The sequence below is a fragment of the Alligator mississippiensis genome, chromosome 3 (assembly GCF_030867095.1).
Source record: "Alligator mississippiensis isolate rAllMis1 chromosome 3, rAllMis1, whole genome shotgun sequence".
NCBI lineage: Eukaryota > Metazoa > Chordata > Crocodylia > Alligatoridae > Alligator > Alligator mississippiensis.
Window position 1 is genome coordinate 11,968,164 of NC_081826.1, and position 20,706 is coordinate 11,988,869.

The window sequence follows — 20,706 nt, forward strand, 5'->3', positions numbered from 1 at the left end:
CTGAGAATTTTAAAGAGCTCAATCCGCTTTTTTTTTTTTTTTTTTTTAATCAGAAAAAAAAAAAAAAGACCAAGAGATGTTTTGATTACAGGATTCTCTGTCCTGGAAAAAAAATATCAGGTGCTAAAATGATTCTTTAACCTAGTGGAGAAAAGGTATAAAAAGAATCACTTTCTGGTTGCTATGTAGATTAATCTTAAGAGTTAGGCATATATTTTCAATTTTTGATTGCAATTAACTATTCAAACCCATTAGTAGAGTTCTTTATTGTCTTGGTGTCTTCAAATCATGATTGGATGTCTGTCACTTTAATCAATTTAGGAACCTACAGAAGCCAAAGTCAACCTAGATGAACTTGAAAGCCCTAAATTCTATTCATCTAACCACTATTTTTTTTTTTTTTTTTTTTTTTTTTAAGAGATTCTGCGATTGTTTTTAGAGGATTTCTCCTGGAAAGCAGCCAAGTAATGTGGATATCCTTGTGCCTGAAGAAAATTCTACACTTTTTTTTAAAAGGTGAACCTAAAAGGGAGGAAAAAAGTTACTCATCTTAGTTTGCTTTAATGATGAATTCTCACTGCACCCATTTGTGGTTCTTTAAGAGGCTTGAAGTTTGCTTAACACACAAGTTTTTGATTGATCACAGCACTGATGGATGAAGGAGTCCCATATCTCATGCTTCCAGTGTCAGAGCCTTTATAAAACCAAAAAGTTAGAAGATAGCCTGCATTAACACCATTGCAGCACTACCTCTCAAAAATGACTAAAGTTTTGAAAAGTGCAAAAAACAAGGTAAGATAGATGAGAATCTTATCTGATACCTTCTTAGAGCACCATTAGAGATGCAGCATGTTTAATCCTTGAAAAAGTACCATCTGCCCAATATTCTCAGTCCCGTAGAAAAGCCATCACTGATGACTTGAAATGACACGCACACAATGCTGTCTGTCCAAATTAACACTTGGAATTTTCTCAGCAACAGGATATTTTTTAGCCAGTGTTGCTTAAGGTTACCTTGAGCAACTTGAGTCACATCTGCCCAATGCGGGCAAGGAAGAATGATCAGGTAGGCTGAGTACACTGCAATATTGACTTAGTAAAAAGGGTGGGTGCAAAGGGAAAAAAAAAAAAAAAAGAGGTGGCAAAAGAATGGTCTTAGAGCCAAAAAGCAATACCATTTGGAAGGGACAGAAAACATGATGGAAGAGGCTAATCTCTGTTGCTTTAAGTCAGCAGGAAAAGGTTGAGGTCTTGATTGCAGCCACATATTGTGCATTTGTAGAGATGGTCAAAGCTGGGAAGAACCTAGGTAGTCTAATTAGTTCTTCAATAAATGCATCTCTGATGACTTGGGAAGAGGAGAAGAAAGAGGGAAACTGAGTCTGAAATAACTGGTTATAGCACAAAACCAAAAGGTAGGAGCTATCTATGCTAGAATAGGTAGTGAAGAAAGTTTAGAGCCAATCCAAAATAAAGTATTAGCAGCTTCTAGTCCTGCCCTGCAAACTTAGTGCCAGCAGCCATAGTTTTAAGAAACTATTTGCTTTGATTTTGGGGCAAAGAATCAAGCTTACAGACTATGCGCCACAATTAGATAGTACAAAAGCAGATTTTTTTTCTTGAATGATAATTTAGATTTGCTAAGATAGAAGGCAGGGCAGAGTGGCACTGAAGAGACTAACTAATTTAGTCTAATGTATCACCCTACTCTACCTTCTTCCTGACTTCAGACTAGACTAACATGGCTTACTCTCTCCGTTTGCTAAGAAAGAGACACTAGGCTTGATACAAAGTAAATTACAAGGCTAGGGACAGAAGTTACACATAAACTAGTATAATGGATCAGAAACCAGTTCAAATCTGTAACACACCAGAAGTTCAGTGCACATAAAACACTTTCAAAATACCCAAAACCAGTTTAAGATAAACCTGGATGGATGTAGCCTCAGACTTAATTAGATTACATTGGTTTATTGAATTTCAGTTCCAGATCCCCTCCAGATTCAAGTTGACTCAGTCTCCTGGCAACCAAAGATATTTTGCATCTCCCCTACCATTCCCCACTTCCCCTAGCCATGCCCAGGGGGAGGAGGGGGCACAGGCTAGCTTTGGCCCAAGCTCCAGGTCATCAGGGGGCCATGCTCTAGTTCCCCCCACCACTGCACTCTCCTGGCCTGGACCACTGCAGGCAGGTGGCTACATTTCCAGAACCAAAAGTAAATCTGTTCACTTGCTTATCAGTTCAATCTACACATCTTAGACTAAACTACAACGATTGAATCAATTCAGCCTCAGGCTTTACTTTGTTTCTGGAGCAATGAGTGTAATGCTTAGGTGCTGCAAGGTTCAACTGGAGGCACCCAAGCCACTTTGGCCTAAAAGCCTGAATCGTTTTTCAAAGCTGTGTAGCGATTGTGTGTGGCAGTAGAGGCTACCTCATACCCAAGTTCCAGAAAAGCTGTGTTTTGCAGCGGCAGCCAGTTACCCAATTGGCCCCCACACAGAAGTCAGTAAAGAGGGTTCAGAAGTTTCAAAATGCAATTCAGGTTTGGGAATGTAGGCATCATACACAGAGATGAAGGAGTGGTAAGTGTAATTCAAAATGTTGTGGCTGTTAGTACAGGCCCAATCTGAACAGCCTTGGAGCTTAGGCAGGAACTCTAAGGTCACATTTAAAATACTTGAGACTAATCCAAATCCTGGCTTTTGCATCCTCTCTCATCAACTCCTTTTGAAAAGCAAGAGGACTCACTATACATTTCACAAAATGTTATTAGCATTTCAGCTCAGCATAATCAGGGGTCAGCCCCCCTAAACTTCTGTGCTCCAATTATAAAAAAAAATGTCAATAGGCTGATGCTTCCAAGGATAAGAGCTATTCTTGTTCCCAAACTTCAGCTCTCCAGCCTCAGCGTGATAGTAAGAGTCACTGAAGGGGTGAGAAGCAAACCTGTCGTATCCATGACGGTGCTGTTGGAAATCACAGGACGTTTTCTCCACTACGTTTAATTAAAGCTCTTGCCTCAGAGTTGAAAGCCACACATGACCTTTCTTCTCTACTGAATGCTTCTTCTTGCAAGTCTCCTGGTGACAGAGCTAGTAATTTTTGTTCATTAGATTGTGTTGACTAATCTATCTCTATTATCTTCCTGGAAGATTAATTCTTCAGTACCCATTCAAATTCAAGGACCAATTGAAAGGGTTTATCAACTAAGTTCAATTATGTTCTCCTTTCCAGCTAAATTAGTGCCATCTAGAATGTCTCACAAGTAAGGCCAACTCAAGGATATGGAGGACTTTGACACCAGGCAGTGGCGTTCAACGTGGGCTGGATTCAGCCCCTGCATAGGGCTATGCTATCTGACCCACAGGGCTCCCCCATGGGTTCAGAAATTTGACAACACTGCTCCCTCACTGCCAACATTTCCAGACCTACGGGGAGTCCTGCAGGCCAGATGACCGCCCCAGGAGCTGGATCTGGCCTGTGAACCAGGGGTTGAGCACACCCGATATAGGGGCTTATGTAGAGAAAAAGCTATCAAGGATGTCTGCTTAGACTTGAACTCTTTACCACAGTTGATCAGTGACGAGTTGTTAGAGGCATGCTGACTACTTTCTTTCTGGGATACCTTGCACAGTTGCTTTCCTGGACAGCACAGACTCCCTGCCTGCAAAATTATTCAGAATTGTTTCCCATTTGTCTAAAATTTGATATACATTAAGTACTCTGGTTAGAAGGCAGACATTTTACAAATGCCCACAAATAAATTCAAGGGATTTGAGTATGCCTTCTACATTAAGATGAGGGACCATGCGTATACTCAAGTCCATGCGAGTACACATTAAAGCTACCATGGATTTCCCTAACTCCTTTATAGTATTTGAAATGTGAGTCTAGATGCAGAGTCTAATATGCTAGAAATCAGCTAGTGTTTAAAGGTTTCCTCTCTCCTTAACCTGAACATTACATGCAGAAATGCACTGATGCAACGAGGAGTCTCACATTTGTCTACTGGAATTTATTTAGTGCTTCATACAGCCAATGGCATTTAATTCTATGTCACAATGGGGGGGAGGGTGGAAATCAGATGCTCAGGCACCTGAAGCTATGGATCCAGTGCTGAGCTGCACCCATTCAAGAGACCATGAAGTTTGCCACTTCTATTCATATAGCACTTCCACAGAGATAAGCTGTCACATACATCCTTCCAGAGCCACGGACCACTGTTTCCCTCGTCCAGATATTTAATATATCAAACCAGGCTCTAGGTGCCTGTATCCTGAAATGATTAATCTGTAAGGTACAGCTGCTGTTTGAGCTCTGGAAGAGACTAGTACTGTTCTTTGCTGACTGACCAAAATTACCATTTTCCGGCTTCATAAAAATTAACCATACCATCCACCCAGAAGCCAATTATGGCCAAAGTATGCATAGCAGCACATTAGATAAAAACCTTGATTCTATGACATGGTGGCAGTTTAGTTGTGTAAAATGAAGTGCATGACCCTCAGGGAACTCTAACACTGTGTTTTCCAGATAAACACCAGTTGGAGTAGCATTTTCAAACAGTAACATCACAGAATGAGAAAGAGAAAAAAAAACCATAGTTGCATCAAATATTATTGATGAACAATATCAAGACTGAGCAAGAGTTCTTTGCTGGAGTTGTACTAAAAACACAACCAAATATGTAACAGAACTATGTAAGGAAGCTTCAAAGCCTCCTAGTGCTAAAGAATACACTATATAAGTTCCAAGGCCTCAACTTGAAACAACCACCAAGAGTAAGGATACTTTATAACCTCTACTTCAAAGGCAGCTCTAATGCAAGATTTCAGTGGTTTTCTGCAGCAACAGAGATCATTACAACATAAAACATTGATTTCCTGTAGTGACTAAAACACATCTGCCAAACTTAAGTTCAGCTTAAGTATAAGATAATAAAATACTGGAAAAAGCATTTTTCTATTTGCAAACTCAAAATTCACATGTGTTTATAGAACAGTTTACCTTAAACTAATTTGATCTAGGGGAAAAAAAAATTGAATATTTTATATTAATAAATCCCATAATGCCTAGGTATTAGTGGCAAAGGCGTTTTATATTTAACCATTAATATTTTACGCTTAGAGAACGCAATTGTGATTAGTTCTGAGATATGAACCTCTCAAAAAAAAATACCATTTCAAATGGCATCTAAATGAAGGTAAATTTACTAGAGAGCTCTTGTGCTTTGGTTCTTTTCTGATCTAATACCAAAGACAGACATGGTCTTAAAACTGCCTACACCTTGAGAAACCTTGGAAGATTATATGAAGAAATGCAGGTGACAAGGACATTCACAAGCATCTAGGTTGACTTAATACTGAGCCCCAACAGATTTCACAGATCAAAGTACACATTTTAATGCAATTGTTAACAGACTTTTCTTCAGTTGTGCCAAACTTGTATGAAGACATGTCAAAGAATCAGTCACCAAAAAGCAGACAAGTATACCCGGTCCACAAGGAGGGAAATAAGTGACAGGAGACCCAGTCAGGCACACAGCCAAGACAGTGGGGATTAGTGGTAGGTCAATGCATACCATCCTCAGACTTGGGCATAAGAAAGGTGTCGTCAGCAAAAGGAATGTCCAGAATGATGATCAGTGATGAGAAGTAAAACTTGACATTTCCGAGCAAGTTTTGGAGTAGTTTGAAGAAAAGCCAGAAAGAGTCCCAAGCAGGACTGCAACCCAGGATGAGACATGGAATCACCATTTTGATCCTGAGACTAAATACAAGAGCATGCAGTGGAAGTGTACACAACTGCTATTTCTCAAGGCACTCAAGAAAATGGCATGAGTTAGTAGGGTCATGGCCACATGTTTCTTTTGGGGACAATGATGGAGCAATCATGAGTGATTAATTTTTAAACAAGCAAGACCAAAAGGGGAGTATTATGCAAGTAGCCAGTTGTGCTTGTGAGAAGCTGTCGGGAACAAGCACAGCGGAAAGCCAAGTCAAGGAGCTGTTTCTCCAGGACAATGCACTGCTCCACAGATCTCAAGCTGCAGTTACCAAACGTGGCTTTGAACTGCTTCCCAGTTCAGCCCATTCACCACATTTGTCCCTCAGACTTCTCCAGGTCCCACTTAAGTTGAAGGAAGGCCTTCGCAGGAAATGCATCAAATGAAGTGACTGCAGCAGTTGAGAAGTTTCTGATCACGCAGGACAAGGATTTCTACAAGATGGGCATGAACAAGCTAGTTTGATGCTGGACCAAATGCACTGATAACAGAGGGGGACAATACTGAAAAATAAGGAGCCACTTGATAGCAAATAGCGTTTCTTTGTGAGGCTAGAAACATCCTGAAAACCCCTCAGTATCAAAACCACCTCAGGCCTCCACTAATGAAAAGCTAAGAAGATGTTTTTAAAGACTGTACCAAATAAGTTTCTAAAACTACAGTTTTAAGTCCTAGCTGACTTGTGTCCAATTAAGCTAGATGATTATCAAAAAGATACCTGATGTCATACTGTACTCAGCTTGAAAATGAAAGTCACTCAACCAAAAATATACTTAGGACAGGTAACAAGAAGAAAGCATAATATGATGGGTAATAAGTTAATTTTGCAATGAAAGCCTAAAATCCCCCCAAAGAACAAACAAAAAACCTTAAGAGCATATTCCAAAGGAGACAAATAGCATTTACTCTTTTACAAATGAGGATAGCGAAGAACAAAGAAACATTTGATTTTACATGGGTCTCACAATTTAAAGAGATTTTAGTTATCTACAGCAGCAGTTCCCAATCTGTGGTATGGGTACCACCAGTGGTACGCAGACAACCTGTCAGTGGTATGCATCAACAGATTTATTACAATTACTTTATATGACAAAAGTGTGCGGTGGTACTTAAGGTTGTATCATTTTAAATTGGTGGTGTGCTGTCTGTCAGTCTGGGAACTGCTGATCTACAGCATATAATCTGAATGTGATGGCAGACTGAAAACCTTAAAAAAAGGTTATGTTGCTCATTAAAACAAGCTTAGTTAATAATGATGAAAAATTACAATACTAACAGGGATGAGAAACTTCTTGATTTCTTCCAAAGCATGTCCCATTCTGGCATATGCCTCTGCTGGTGGGGCAAATACTTCAATTAGAACATGCAGGTCATCATTTAGGTGGAAATATTTTGCCTCTCCACTTTTTCTCAACTCTTCTTCCTAGGGAGAACAGAAAGGTTCATTTTATAAAAGGCTCATTTTTAATCAGAAAAAAAGTATAACAGTAAAATAAAATTGCTGCTGAACCATTTGCCATTTACAGATGGTCTATTCAAGTTTAGACTAAATACTACATTTAAACTGGAAAATATGACGCTGTATATTTTACTAGTAAACCTTAAAACCAGGAACTGCAACACTTGACACTATTGCTATGTTGCCTACTAGAGCACATTTGTGAAAGTAGTTTCAGGAAGACTCTGCTGGGGGCCTGCACTACCAACAATGAAGACATTCATGAGGGAGCTGGCATTAGGAGAAATGGAGACGAGGTATGTACAAGTGGGAGAACGATCTCCCTTTTCTCAAGCCATGGGCAGAAACATTAAGAACAGCTTGTTCCAATGTTGTGCAAGGTGACAGGGATTTATCAGATGGTATTCCACTTCCCCATGTGGCCAACACAAGTATCCCGATGTGTTCCAGTTACTCCCTCCTCCCCAAGGCAACACAGAATTGAACAGTTTGTGTTGCTTTGACTTGACAGCGTAGTACTTCAGAATTTATGTGGAAGTGTTTTTTATTCTTTTTTTCATCACAGACTTGTGTTATTTTTATTACTTTTCCACTTTCAGGTTGGCTGGACAAAGGGTAAGGCATTTGTTGAATGAATAAGCAGTTAGTTTGTTCTGCATATTCTCAAGACTTCTGGAAATATCTAGTTCATCATGGAAATAACACAGGCTTAAAGGACACCAATCTAAGGGCACATTAAGACATTTGTGTGACCTTAGTTCAGGTCTCATGGCTTACTTTAAGCCATTTGATTGTAGACTGAGTCCCCACATGTTTTCTGGTGCTGGGAATGCTGTCTAAAATCAGGGGAGGAGTAGGTAGGAGTTTGGGCGGGCTGGTAGCTTTTGCAGGGTTTGGAGGTCAGAGGACTAAACATAACCCAGGCAGAGTTGGGGGTGGGGGGGGAGCACAGCCCTGGGGATGGGCTTTCCAAGCCTTGGGCTGTGCTCTAAATATGTACACACTGGGTTTAGATTAGGCATGGGTTAAGTGTAATGTCTGCATCAGAGACCCAAGGAAAAATGGTCTTGCATTTGAAAAACCTTATTGCAACTGCATAAAATAGTAGTCTAATAAAAGATATTACCCCAAGAAATCCTTGTACTCTGAAAGGGGATGTACAGGGGATCTGATTCTGGTACGGTTGATAGGGTTTGATAAAAAAAAAAAAAAAAACACAATACAAAGGAAAACACATTACTAGCAGTGTTGTAGCAAGTGGGGAGCAAGCAGGGTGACCGCCCCAGGCGCCGAAGCTAAGGGGTGCCAGCAGGCACTGCCCAGTCATGACAGGGAGCAGGACGGAGCCACAAGCAGCTTGTTTCAGGGGGCACAGGAACAGCCGGGGAGGGGGGGAAAAGGAGGGAGAACAGCTCCTGCTGCTGCATGCACTCATGGGCAAGCAAGGGGGGGGGCATGTGCCCCCCAGATCTGTGCACAAGACGAGGGTGAGCTGCTGCTGCAGGCTTTGGCCTGGGTGCCAAATTTCCTCGTCACAGTACTGATTGCTAGTAATCTGAGGCTCTAAACAGGTGACATTTCCTTGTCATGTTTACTTCACTTATCAAGCACCTAGTAGAACTCTTAACTTCTCTGAGTAGTCTACAAATAGCAGTTTTAAATGATAGGTTAAAGCTTTCTTATCTGTTCCTTTTGTGTTATAATTATGAGTTAGTCATAAATGACAATTAGTTCCAGCTTATTGTAGCTAATCTTTTTGTTGTCAAATTTACCATGTCTGACTACTGAATAAATTGGTTGGAAAAGCAAAGCAAAAACAATATGATTAGATGATATAGAGCATTCGGCATAGGAAAATGAATGTCATAATTAGTTTGCCGAGTCTCAGCAGCCATAACTTCATGTTGTCGATACATATGATAGAGGGACTATAAAAATAGAAAATAAAAACTTCCCCCCTTAATAGCATTGTTAAGGAGGTTGTTTCCCCAGATACATATGGTTTTAAAAGCGGAAAATACATCAAAACTTCCATTTTATTCACTTAAATCCAAAACTGAGATCTTCAAATTTACCACCTAACCCTTGGGAGATCCTTAAGTATGTCAACATTTAAGTTTTCATCAATAAAGCTCCCTTAGAACATACAGGTCTGCTTTTCAACATGCCCAGAATCATCTTGACCACACTGAGCAATTCAGCCTTAGATACTCCCCAGTAATGACCTATGGACTATGCAGCCTCTCAGCCTACATCTACCAGATTCAATATAGGGGTCTTCCCTTTTATACAGCTGCACAACAGGGCCCTAGCACAGAATGTGGAAGACAAGTTCAATTGCTTTTTCCACATACTTGAATATTCCTCCCCTATAATCCCCTATGGAGGAGTGTGCTGACAATGGATCTCTGGGTAAAAGGGGAGAACTACTGCTTCTTCAATATGCTTTTTTCATGAAAGGGACGATACAGATGCTCACAGCACCCCGGCTGAGAGTTACTAGTCTAGAGATACACACCTCCTTAACAAAGACTGGTTTAAACTTCAGAAAATGTTTCAAAAACATTTCTCTTTGGTCCCATCTCACCCCAAACCAGCCTGCCAAGCCAGGAACACGGGGGTGAGCTGCAAGGGGAAACTGGCAAGCCGCTTCCTGGTTGCAGGGGGCAGTGCCACCCCAACCCCCCAAAGCACTCAAGACTCCTGGTCACCACGAGCAGGGGCCACACAAACTACCACTCCCAGACTAAGTAAACCCTCCCTTCTTAAATTTTACCCCAATTAGGCCTGGGATCCTGCTGAGCCAGATCAATTTCCAGTCATGAGTCCAAGCAAATGCACCTCCCCCCTCCCACCACACCCACCATGCATCCCCAAGTCGCATATTAGGGTAAAATCAGTCTTTTTCTAAGTTTTGATTTTTTTGAGAAGGGGAGCAGAAGTTTCAATAATGGGCCATAACACGTTCCTCCTCCTTAGCAACCAGCCAATCTGTGCCTTCCTCCTTCTCCAGTGGCATCCTGGGGAAACTCCATACATTGCAAGGGTTTGATGGCTGGGTACTCCATCCCTTGGTGGCATTTCAGCAGCTGGGCCATCTCCAAAATGGTGACAGTTCTACTTGGTACTCTTAGTGTAGGAGCAGACACTATTGTCCAGGGACAAATATGAATCGGTTCCCACAGGCTAAGTGTTATGTCTGTCTGCACTCAGAGTTGAAAGTTGCATCCCAGCACCCAAAAACTTAAGGGTGAAATCCATGAAAACTATTAAAATGTTCTTAAGCTAGTTTAGAGTGAATTAAAGGCTTTTTAAGAGGCTAAAGAAAACGTAAAATGGTCTCTAGAAGGGTGTAGGCAAGTGGATTAAGAATGAAATTAAAATGGAGAAATTTAACTATAAACAAATTTAACTGAAATATAAGAGACCATGTAAGAGTTTCCCCTCAGGAAGAAGCAGACATTCAAGGAGTGAACAAAGCACTAGAAGAGATACAACAGTAATAATCCTGCATGGCACTAGATGACCTAACAATAAAAAAAAAAAATGGAAGATATCCAGGATTCAACGGGTAGTGACACATTAAAAATGCAAAAGGATTTTAAAAAAAAATCAGCCTAATTAAATGAAGTAAACAAGAACATTTCACAAAAGGTAGTTTAAAATAAAATTTAACGAAACTAAATAAAAAGTTTGTTCGGGAAACGTTTATGATAAATGTCATTCCAGGGCAGTTTATTGGATAGGTAATTTAAAATGTTACTAATAAAACATGACAACAGCAAAAGTATGGTGTGTTTAGAAGCAATCAAGTTGAAAACAACAGATGTAAATCCTCGATCCTGCACCCACCCACACTGGTCAAGCTAAGAACAAATTTAAGCAGCATGGCCCTCTCTCATAGTTTAGGCTACAATCTGCATCAGTAGATTATATTGTACAAAATAAAAAGCTTGAACTAAAACAGCTGTCCAGGTGGTCTTCTAGTAGGTCTCGGTTTAGATCCAGATTTCATAGGCAGAATGCCTTAAGAGTTCAAACCCTCCACCATAAGCAAACGACAGTGACCAGTGGTTAATGGAAGCAAACTGGTTTAGGATGAAGTATTTAAATTTTAAAGACTGGAGTGTTAATAAGACTAAATCAAAATAGAATATGGTTTTGAACTTCATACTTGGCAATTACAACCCTTATCAGCCACAATTCCAAAAGCATTTCCCTTCCCTGGTAAAGTACCCCCCTTATCCTCCCAAATACAAAAAAGTTACAGGATCTTCCATTTTTATTCTATCGATTTCTGACAATTTAAGAAATCAGCAGCAGCAAAATATTTCAAATACTTCAATAAAACAGCAATGTGAGTAGCATTTAGGTCAAAATTACAACCCTATCAATTGATCTTTGAGAATATACCGCTAAAGACTATGCATGCCCATTATATTATTAATGCAATATGTCGGGGATGAGGTCTACATCAAGGATTTTGCCAGCAGACCTGTTAGGTGCGAGAGGGTTCAGCAGAAATACATACCTCTTAACTGGCAGAAAAAAAAAAAATCTCCTTAGTGTAGACACAGCAACACTAATAAAAAATGTTTTAATGACTTACACCATTTTGGGAAACAGCATAGGAATGCCAATAGAAAGACTCCTTCTGCCTGTGTACACCGCATCTCTGCTGGAGGAGTGGGATGGCACAGCTGACTTGGCACAGCTCTAGTGGCACTGACAGAGCCTCTAAGGGGAAGAAGAACTATTTTTCATTTCAGGATTTTGATATTAATAGTGGTGACAAACCCTTGTAGATTCCTTGCATTTGTTGATCATGAAAATGAAAGTTACTACACCTCAGGCGTGTAACATCTTCAAGAGAAACTTAATAGGAATTGTCAGACCACATCAGAATGACTGACAGCAGCCATCAAATAATTCAGAGAAAAAAGGGGAAAAGCCCCTTAAGAGAATGAAGGGACAGTGGGCTCATGCAAGACTGCCACATTTTCCAAGAGAGAGACTACAAGAGAAATCAGTATCCTCCCAAAACTGCAGCTAGCAGCTATATATTTGGTACATGCCCCCATTTCCACTCTGGTGTCGCAGTGCTAACAGTCTTTGTGAACACAGGCAGAAGGCAGGGCAGGGTGGCACACACTGCACATTCAGGTGCATCATGCACTGATGCCTGGCAGTGCGGGGTAGGGGGTTGACTCCAGAACAGGATTAAAAAGAGACTGGCATGGGGGGGGGGCGGGGAAGAGGAGAGAAGGGTGGCACACACGGCAGCAGCAGCATCACCACACCGCCCAAAGCCAGAGCCTGGCCAACCCGAGCCACCACTCTGGTTGCCAGCCAGGCTTCCTGCTGCAGCTTCCCCCATCCCCAGGAACCCAGGTAAGACTGCTGGGCCAGCACAGTTGCTGGCCCCAGGCTCCCCTACTCACCTGGGATAACCTGTTGCATGCCAGGGCACACGTGGCACAGACATTCCCCAGTGACAAGCAGCAGCTAACTGTCCCTGGGGAACCAAATGTCTGCACTCGGATATGAGCTTTCAAAAGGCAACTTACTCAGTCAGATACTATGAAAGGGCATAGCATTGAAAGCATGTTGCTGCCTGCAAAAGCTGATGCCTCTGTGCCAGCTAGTGTCTAAGGTGCCACCCTGTGCTATTTCAGACCAGCACAGCTAAACATCTGTTTTGTGAAACAGTACGGTCAAAAAAGCAAAGTATCCTCTCATCACCTGTCCATCCCTGCTATGGAGCAACGGAGAACACCATTCATTGCTTGTTACTTAGAGGCTGTTTCATGGCCAGTGCCACCATAGTGGGTCCATCACAGACAGTACTGGAGTATATGTGGGTCCCATGGTCTGCAAGTGTCAGCTGCTTGCTAGGACACGTTTATTTTGCTGCCAAGGCAGAGAAACACCGATTGGTAGCTAGCTTACTGGATAAAAATCGCATAGGACTTCTGCTTCCAATAAAGTCTTTACTTGCCAACACAAACACTAGTTGTACAATTATCTATTAGCACATGTACTAAAGGAATCTGGAGTCCGTGTGACAACTCAGTTCTACACAGAATTCAAAAAAGTGAGCCTGTACCAGTCTCAGAGAGAGGATACGTATAACAGAAGTCAATCATTGGCTACAAAATACAGATGTCTGCTAAACTTACAATTTTTTGACAGATCTGTGGGTTCATAATGGAAAGGCAGCAGTCTTTTAATGGCATAAAGGGACCGCTAAAAAAGGCCCTTTTTATTTTATGCTTAGGCAGTTCCATGAGAAACATTAAAGTGCCTGTTCAGTACAGGGACAGATATGGTCTTTGCCCAGAGGAATAAATAGTGAAAGAAGCTGAAAAGTAGTATTGCATGGAAATAAAGTCATCCAAATTAGAGAATCTCCAATTCCAGTAGTTCCTCTCTATTTTACAAAGGAATATCAAATGCCCTCTAAAGGGGAAGGGAGAAGAAAGGGTAACAAAAGCTGACACTGGACCTAGGCTTCAGATTTTATGGACTGTTTAAGAGCTAGGTGCATGCAAAAATTGACTGATAAGCAGCAAACCCTTTAAAACACTGTCCAACTGGGTCACTGGGTGTGATGGTAGATAGTATGCTGCTCCTCAAACATAAAATTGAGGTAGAATCTTCCTGGTTCATTTGACTTTGGTCCCAAAATATGCAGTGGACTTGATCTCTTTGATATTCTGCAGAGTCTAAGCCTTTCTGTTAAATAAAACTTCTTCAAAGACAGCCTCAAAAAGGAAATTCAGACAATTTTAGGTCTTACAGTTAACACAAACACAAGAACCAGAAATGTGTCTGAAGACTGTGAGAACAAATTGTGACAAATGTCCTTCACTGCCTCCTATTTCTTGGGATTAAGAGAGGTAATAGCCAATTCAATAGCTGGCACTGGCATCAGCCATGTGGTCAAATTATCAGCATGTATCACTAATGTATCAGCTCAGGGTTTTACACAGACTATAATAATTGGTTTAGCACAATATCTGTGACTTACCACTAAGAGCTAGATGGTGGAAGCTATCTAACCTTCTTAACAACTGCAGTCACAGATGCAGGGTTAAGGCAGTTAGCAGGAACTATGGGTCAGATCCTCAGCTGACAAAATTAATACCACATTTTTGATTACTGAAATTTTATTGATTCTTTATGGCTAAAGATCTGACCCCCCCCCCCCCCCCCCCCCCGGCTTTGCTTTTCTTTTCAAATATGCTGGTCTTTATTCTGATAGCAAAGACTTGGGAACTGAAGAAGTCTGGCAACTGTAGTGTTTCAGAGGGAGCATTACTACAAACACACAGCAGAGTTTAAGAGATTCTGAAACAGGTCAGTAGGGTTTCAGCTCACTCAAAGCTTCATCTCATTGTGCCAATATATTTGACTTTAAATGTTTAATTGTATCTATCGATACTGTGATTTTAAGTATTTTAACATCTTAATCAACAGCAAATGATAGCTGCAAAGGATCGCCTCAAGGGACATGTGAAACCCAGAAGACCTCATACTGACCCTTTGTTCCTCTAGTATTCCTGTGTGGTAGGAAAAACAAGTAGTCTTAATTCAATTCCACCCCCGTGCAAGTTTGACACCAGTTAGGGATAAAAAGGACAAAGGGCAGGAGAAATTATGCTGACCCCCCTACTACCTCTGTTCCTTCCCATCACAGTGACTCTAGAGATCAGAGTTGCCAACTGAACCACCAAGCACAGCTTCCATAAAGGATGGTGAGAGTACTAAAGACTTTGTTTCACCACCCAACTCGGTGGAGAGGGAATAGTAAAACGTAGGACAACATCAGGTCAGCAGTAGTGAACTATGCAGGACCTAGACTCCTGGGGTCCAAAATGGAGAAGTAGACAGTCTATTATTGCCAAATTTACATAATACGACAGGCATTTGTTTGCCTCCATGTCTTTGTGGCAGACCAATGGGGGACACTCCAGTGCCGAGCCACACACCTCACTGCACCCATCCACTTAGCAAGCTCCATGTGCCTCCCCTGGGGTGCCTCATGTCTGGTCAACCCCTTTCCTGGAGCACACCTGCAAGCCACCACCCAGGAGTCTGGTCTGTATTCAGGACCCGTGCCCTCTGGGGTACACAGGCCTTGTAGACCGAGAGTGCTTGACCCACTGCAAGAACTTGGAGTGCTTCCTTTAGCCTGAAGCACAAAGAGTAACCTCCCTTAGTCAGGCAAACATAGGGAGCTTAAAGCATGTCCCGATCCCTCTCCCAGCAAGTACATCATGCTTGTTATAGTGGAGAGCTTTATTGGTTAGAGGGCAGGCTTGGGGAAGGGTACAGGATAGAGAAGTATCAAAGAATAACTCAGAGCAAACCATGTCAGCTTAGTAGCGGTCTGACCCACTTGTATATTACAGTAAGCTATATAGCTAGGTAAGTTCCAAGTAGTTTACTCACTTAAGCATCCTGAGAGGGAAAGAAAGAGTTGCAGATGTTCCAGCTGCTGTATGCAACTTAACATAGTTGCCACCCCTCCTCCTGGGAAGTCTTAGCTTTATAAAGCCCTTTCGACATGACTTGAGACCCAATCAAGGCCAGGTGTTGTTTGATGCCAACCGACCAATTTAAAAAGCATCACTGGTCACCTAAGGGAATGACATGGACTCAAGCCCCCGCCCCCATGCCATGAGGTCAGTGCTAACACAACAGAGAGGTGGAGTTCCCACCCTCTTACCCGAAGTTCCTCACCTTGGCAGTAACCTGGGGCAACCAAACTGACAGACAGGTGAGAAGATAATGGCAAGGAAAAACCTACTAGAAGAGTCAAGGAAGAAACTGGAAGGGCAGTCTTCCACAGTCCTTACCAACAGAAAAAGATCTAATTAGACTAAACTCTTGGCAAGAGGAACCATGCAATTAGGTACTTTTATAGTGACCTGCATAAAGGCAGGGGGAGGTTAGGCCCTACAGGCACGTATTGGAAGACTCACTAGTATTTTTGTTCGTTTTGAGAACTTACATCAAGCTCCATAGTATGTGAACTCAGTACAGAAATAATGATGAAGCATTTATGCCACGAAAATAAACATCCCAATATTGTATTACGAAGACTTTCAGGATAAATATGAACAGGAAACCCTTATCAACATTTCCCAATTTATTTAAGCTTGGCTTGTTGACATGTCTATTAATTCACGCTTGTGCTTGGCTTCTGCCTAGACTCCTATTGTTTCAAAAAGTGAAGTGGCTGTTTTAAAGATTCATAGTCTCATCATTCAATTAACTACTCATTTATTATGGCACTGCCTAAAGGACAAGTGGGACCTCACTGTTTGTACGGTACCGCGTTCAAACTAGTAGAGGATCCCTTCCGACCACGGAGAGAGGAGCGAGAGCATGCCCAGGTGCATACAGCCCAACAGCAGAGAACAAAGGAAGTTCAGTCACCTCCACAAAGCTCTTTATGAGAGTGCTGACACTGTGGTCCTAATTCAGACTTCCCTGAACACATGGCATTCACCTGCTCCAAACTTGTGAGGCCACATGAGGGCACCCCTCCAAATGCCCAGTCTTGGTCTCCAGCACGCTTAAGAGCCACTTTACTAGTTCACCTCCAAGTCTGAAGCACATCAGCCAGAGTAGGCTAGCAGGAAGCATCTGTGCACATACTAGGCAAAGCATGTTGCTGCCACAGTGCTGTCCAATACGTCCAGGGATGCTTGTTTTGCTGCTTCCTCCCAAAGGAGCATCTGGCTGGCTCATCTCTGTAGTCTTTACAGAAGGCCACAGGGCCAACACAAGGGAGAGATGGTCTGCTTTGCCCAAGAGCAGGTCTGGAGAGGGATCTTGCGGAAAATTAAGGCACCAGATGGGCCCAATTTATACCCTGCCGGGAAGGGCACCAGTCCCCCACTTGGGCTGCTTACAATTCTTGAGTCTCTACCTCACTCTTCAGTCCTTTCCCTCAGAAGCCACACTGGAGAAGTGCAGCCTGCTTCCTAGTGAGACCAGAGTGAAAGGGATGATTCACTACAACTTACATATTGGCAACCAGACCCTTAAATACTACTCCACTAACCTGTAATACTTCATATTAGTGATTCTAATCAGGATAAAATACTGGCATTAAGCCAGTATCTTAGGGAGATATTTAGTAGAGGAACTTCAATGCCTAAAACAGGGATTTAACTTTTGCCAACGGAACCCCTGTTTAAAGTACCTTAGGTATCAAAGGCAGATAATTTTTCACCAGAAAAGCTGTTTAGCCAGTGAGATTCGGCTAAAACACATGCTAGGAGATGCGGCCATCACCAGAGTTCAGTGTCCTGGCACATATCTCCTACTGCAGAACTATGGATATGATCGTGCCCAGACTGGAGATAACCAAGACAGACAAATGTGGGTTTACCGACTGACTGAAAAAAGGATCGTGAACTGCCATGAGGAAGAGGAATGCTAGCCTGGAGTTGTTTGGTGTGGTATATTCAGTAGAGATAGTAGTACAATCAACACCTGTTAGTAGCAACATGTTTGTGCCGTGATGCTATCCAGCAACAGGCACTTAAAAGCTGCAATACGGCATGCCATCTGAGTGCACAGCATGGAAAATGTTTTAGAGGAAATGTTGCTGGTGAGAGATTGTTGGGCATCAGCTGTGCCACTACAAGGTGGGGGCAAGACCCCAGTTATTACACTGATTACAGCCCCGGTCACCAATGATTCAAAAGAGGCTTATGCTTTAGTGATTAAAGAAAAAAAGAGACTTTTCCTTATGAAAAGTTTAGAAAGAGCATGTCTTGTTCAAGTTATGATCAGGTTTACAATCAACATTTTATCTCCTATCAAGTACATGTGTGGCATGAATACTGGGGTGAAAAAGAGGCTTTTAGGCTGAAAAATACAAATGCAAGTTCAAGTGACTATAAACTGGCAATGGATATAGATTGTTTGTAAAGTTAAGCAAGTTCTTAACTTTCAGAGTAGCATTTTCCTAAGCAAATTGATGAGAACAAAAATTAGACTTTCTTCAGAGTTGAAACAAAAGAATTTGTGGATGGGATGGAACGAAAGAGGATGGGCTGGGGGAATGGAGTCATGTGTTTGTAGTCCTTGTTTCGGTAAACTCTTGTAGTAGCTGTCTAGTAATCTCATGATTCAGCGCTTTTGCTGGTCACCAGTAGTGGTCAGAAAGGTACTTTTTCCCTCTGCACCTCCATGAATGCTACTGCCTTCTGGTGAGGAACTTTGATGCCTTTATCTGAAGTATCAGGATATTAACTACAGCTAATGCTTGTGGGGATGTCGACAGTGCATGCTAAGCCTTCTGGCTAGATGGTTTTGCTCAGGGTCAAACAAAATGCCAAATCTGGAAATCAGAAGGAAATTTCTCCAATAGGCCAAACTGGCACAGACCATAGGAAAAGAGAATTATCCTTTTTCTAGGAACTTCTGAGTCTATATTAACCATCTACTTCCCCATCACTGCAGCGGCAATGTATTGTGGCAGTATCCTAGTTTCCTTTGCCTTTACATTTAACATTTTATAGGGCATTCATAGCATTTCTGGTATTGTGATTTGTAATTGTGTACATGAAGATTAAGTGGAATGTGGAGGTCCATTTAGGGCAAATGCAGGGAACAGGACCCTCAATGGCTCAGAAGGGTCAATCCCACTGCTGTGCTCAGGATCCAGAAATGAAGCAGCCTTGTACCCAAGTTTCCTGATGTTCCTTAAATAAAAAGATGTATACTCAGGCACACTTAACATACATCGCATACACGACAAGTCAGCACTCGTTACTACATTCAGCCAGCAACAGTGGAGAAAGGGGAAGATGGAAGTCATCTTTCACTTAAATAGCTTAATCGTTAGAGCACTGGATTCTAAGCCCTCCACCCGAGAAGGTTCAAACCCACATCTACTTCCCTGCAGAGTGATGTGAACACTAGGCTACTGAGGGGGGTAAGTGGAGGCATTCATTCCCTTCACCTGCTGAAACTAGGTCATGCCTTAAAAAGAATGCAAGACTGACAGGCTGGAGAGAAAGCATAAATGAGACCATTCTCCTGGAAACAGAAATGGAGAACAAATCCCCATACTGTACACCAAAGCTGACCAACTGGTAGCCTGCAGGCTCCTACCTGCTACCTCCTACCAGCTGCTACCGCAGTCTCCAAGCTCCCCCTCCCTCCACCAGCTTTTGCTTCCTGCTTCTGCCCCAGGGGTAGGGCAGCGCAGCCCAGGGTGCCAGGAAAGACCATGGTGCAGCGCAGCAAGGGAGCCGAGTGGGGGCCACCCCCATCCACAGTGCAACAGCTGCCCCACATGTGGTCCAGTGAGAAGGGAGAGGGATATGGCCTGGAGGCCCATGGCTTGCACTATTGTTCAAGAGGCTACAACCCCTACCACTGGAGGAACAAAAACAAAAACAAAACAACTCAGGCACCTAAGTCTGAGTGCAAATTTGGGGCTATGAATCCTAGTCTCAGGCATCTAGAAGAGGGAGGATTTCAGATCCCCAGTGAGTGTCGTGGATCTCACTCTTAGAAACTTCAGTTTCCCCCATTTAAAATAGAGAATTCACATATCGGAATTAGGTGTCTATCTGGAGCTCGAAGTTAGACGCCAGAATACGCAGCATCACTGTACCTGTTCCTTTGCAAACAGTGCCTTAAGTGAAGCCAGAAAGCTAGAGATGAAAAAAATATTCTGAGACAAACATTTAATCCCCAAAACAAATAGGGGAATTCATATGGAATTTTTTTTTCATATGGATCTTTTTAGCTTGCCCCTTCTCCCAAATTCAATGAAATGGACACTATTTTTACTACCAGCAGTACTTTTGTTCTTACACTGAAGAGTCAGCAGAAGGAAGCACAGGTGAGCTAAGCCCTGCCCCGAAAAGGAACATCTCAGCAGCATGCTGGAGCTGTTGGCAAATATGCAAGCCAACAAAAACTGCTACACTGGTATCTGCTCTTCCAGAAGACTAAGAATATTTACTAAATGGCAGAATCAAAATTAATAGGACAATACTTCGAGCCAGGTTTTTCTAGTCAGCTTGGCCTGTATTTAATTCAGCCCATATACCCATTTATTTGTCTCCTATGCCCATGATCTCTTGACAAAATCCAGAATGTGAACTTTTTGGTATAGAGGCTGGTTATGAAAGTCATTAAACAAGTGTGCAGTGAGCTGGGTCCCAACAGGAAGCTACACATCTCTTAGTGCTCAGGAAAAAGTTTATACACATACACTTTGTGCAACTGCTAAACAACATATCACCCTTGTAATTAAAAGTTCAAGCTTCTCCCTCCCCTTCAACATGTTACAAATTCTAGTATTGCATGCTATTCATATTCCCACACAATATAAGTTAGGACACCGGTATGTGAAAATACAGCCTTTCCATTTCTGTAAGAGGCAAAAAAACACATTGTGAGCAAAATTCTTCATTATTT

The 20,706-nt window shown here is 42.1% G+C and overlaps 1 protein-coding gene across 6 annotated transcripts in view; it reads right to left on the bottom strand.

Annotated features, from left to right (window-relative positions):
- The window catches only part of KHDRBS3 (KH RNA binding domain containing, signal transduction associated 3), a 187,575-nt gene that overhangs the window by 88,195 nt on the left and 78,674 nt on the right, over positions 1 to 20,706 (bottom strand). For 5 of the 6 annotated variants that reach the window (XR_001374058.3, XM_059723717.1, XM_059723714.1 and 2 more), the window contains one exon: positions 7,066 to 7,212. The exons of the other annotated variant lie outside the window; for it this stretch is intronic. Coding sequence is in view for 4 of the 5 variants with exons in the window: in XM_059723717.1 (XP_059579700.1) it covers positions 7,066 to 7,212 (147 nt within the window). In the remaining variant the exon portion in view is untranslated. The remainder of the gene's footprint in view (positions 1 to 7,065; positions 7,213 to 20,706) is intronic. 6 annotated transcript variants of the gene reach the window in all.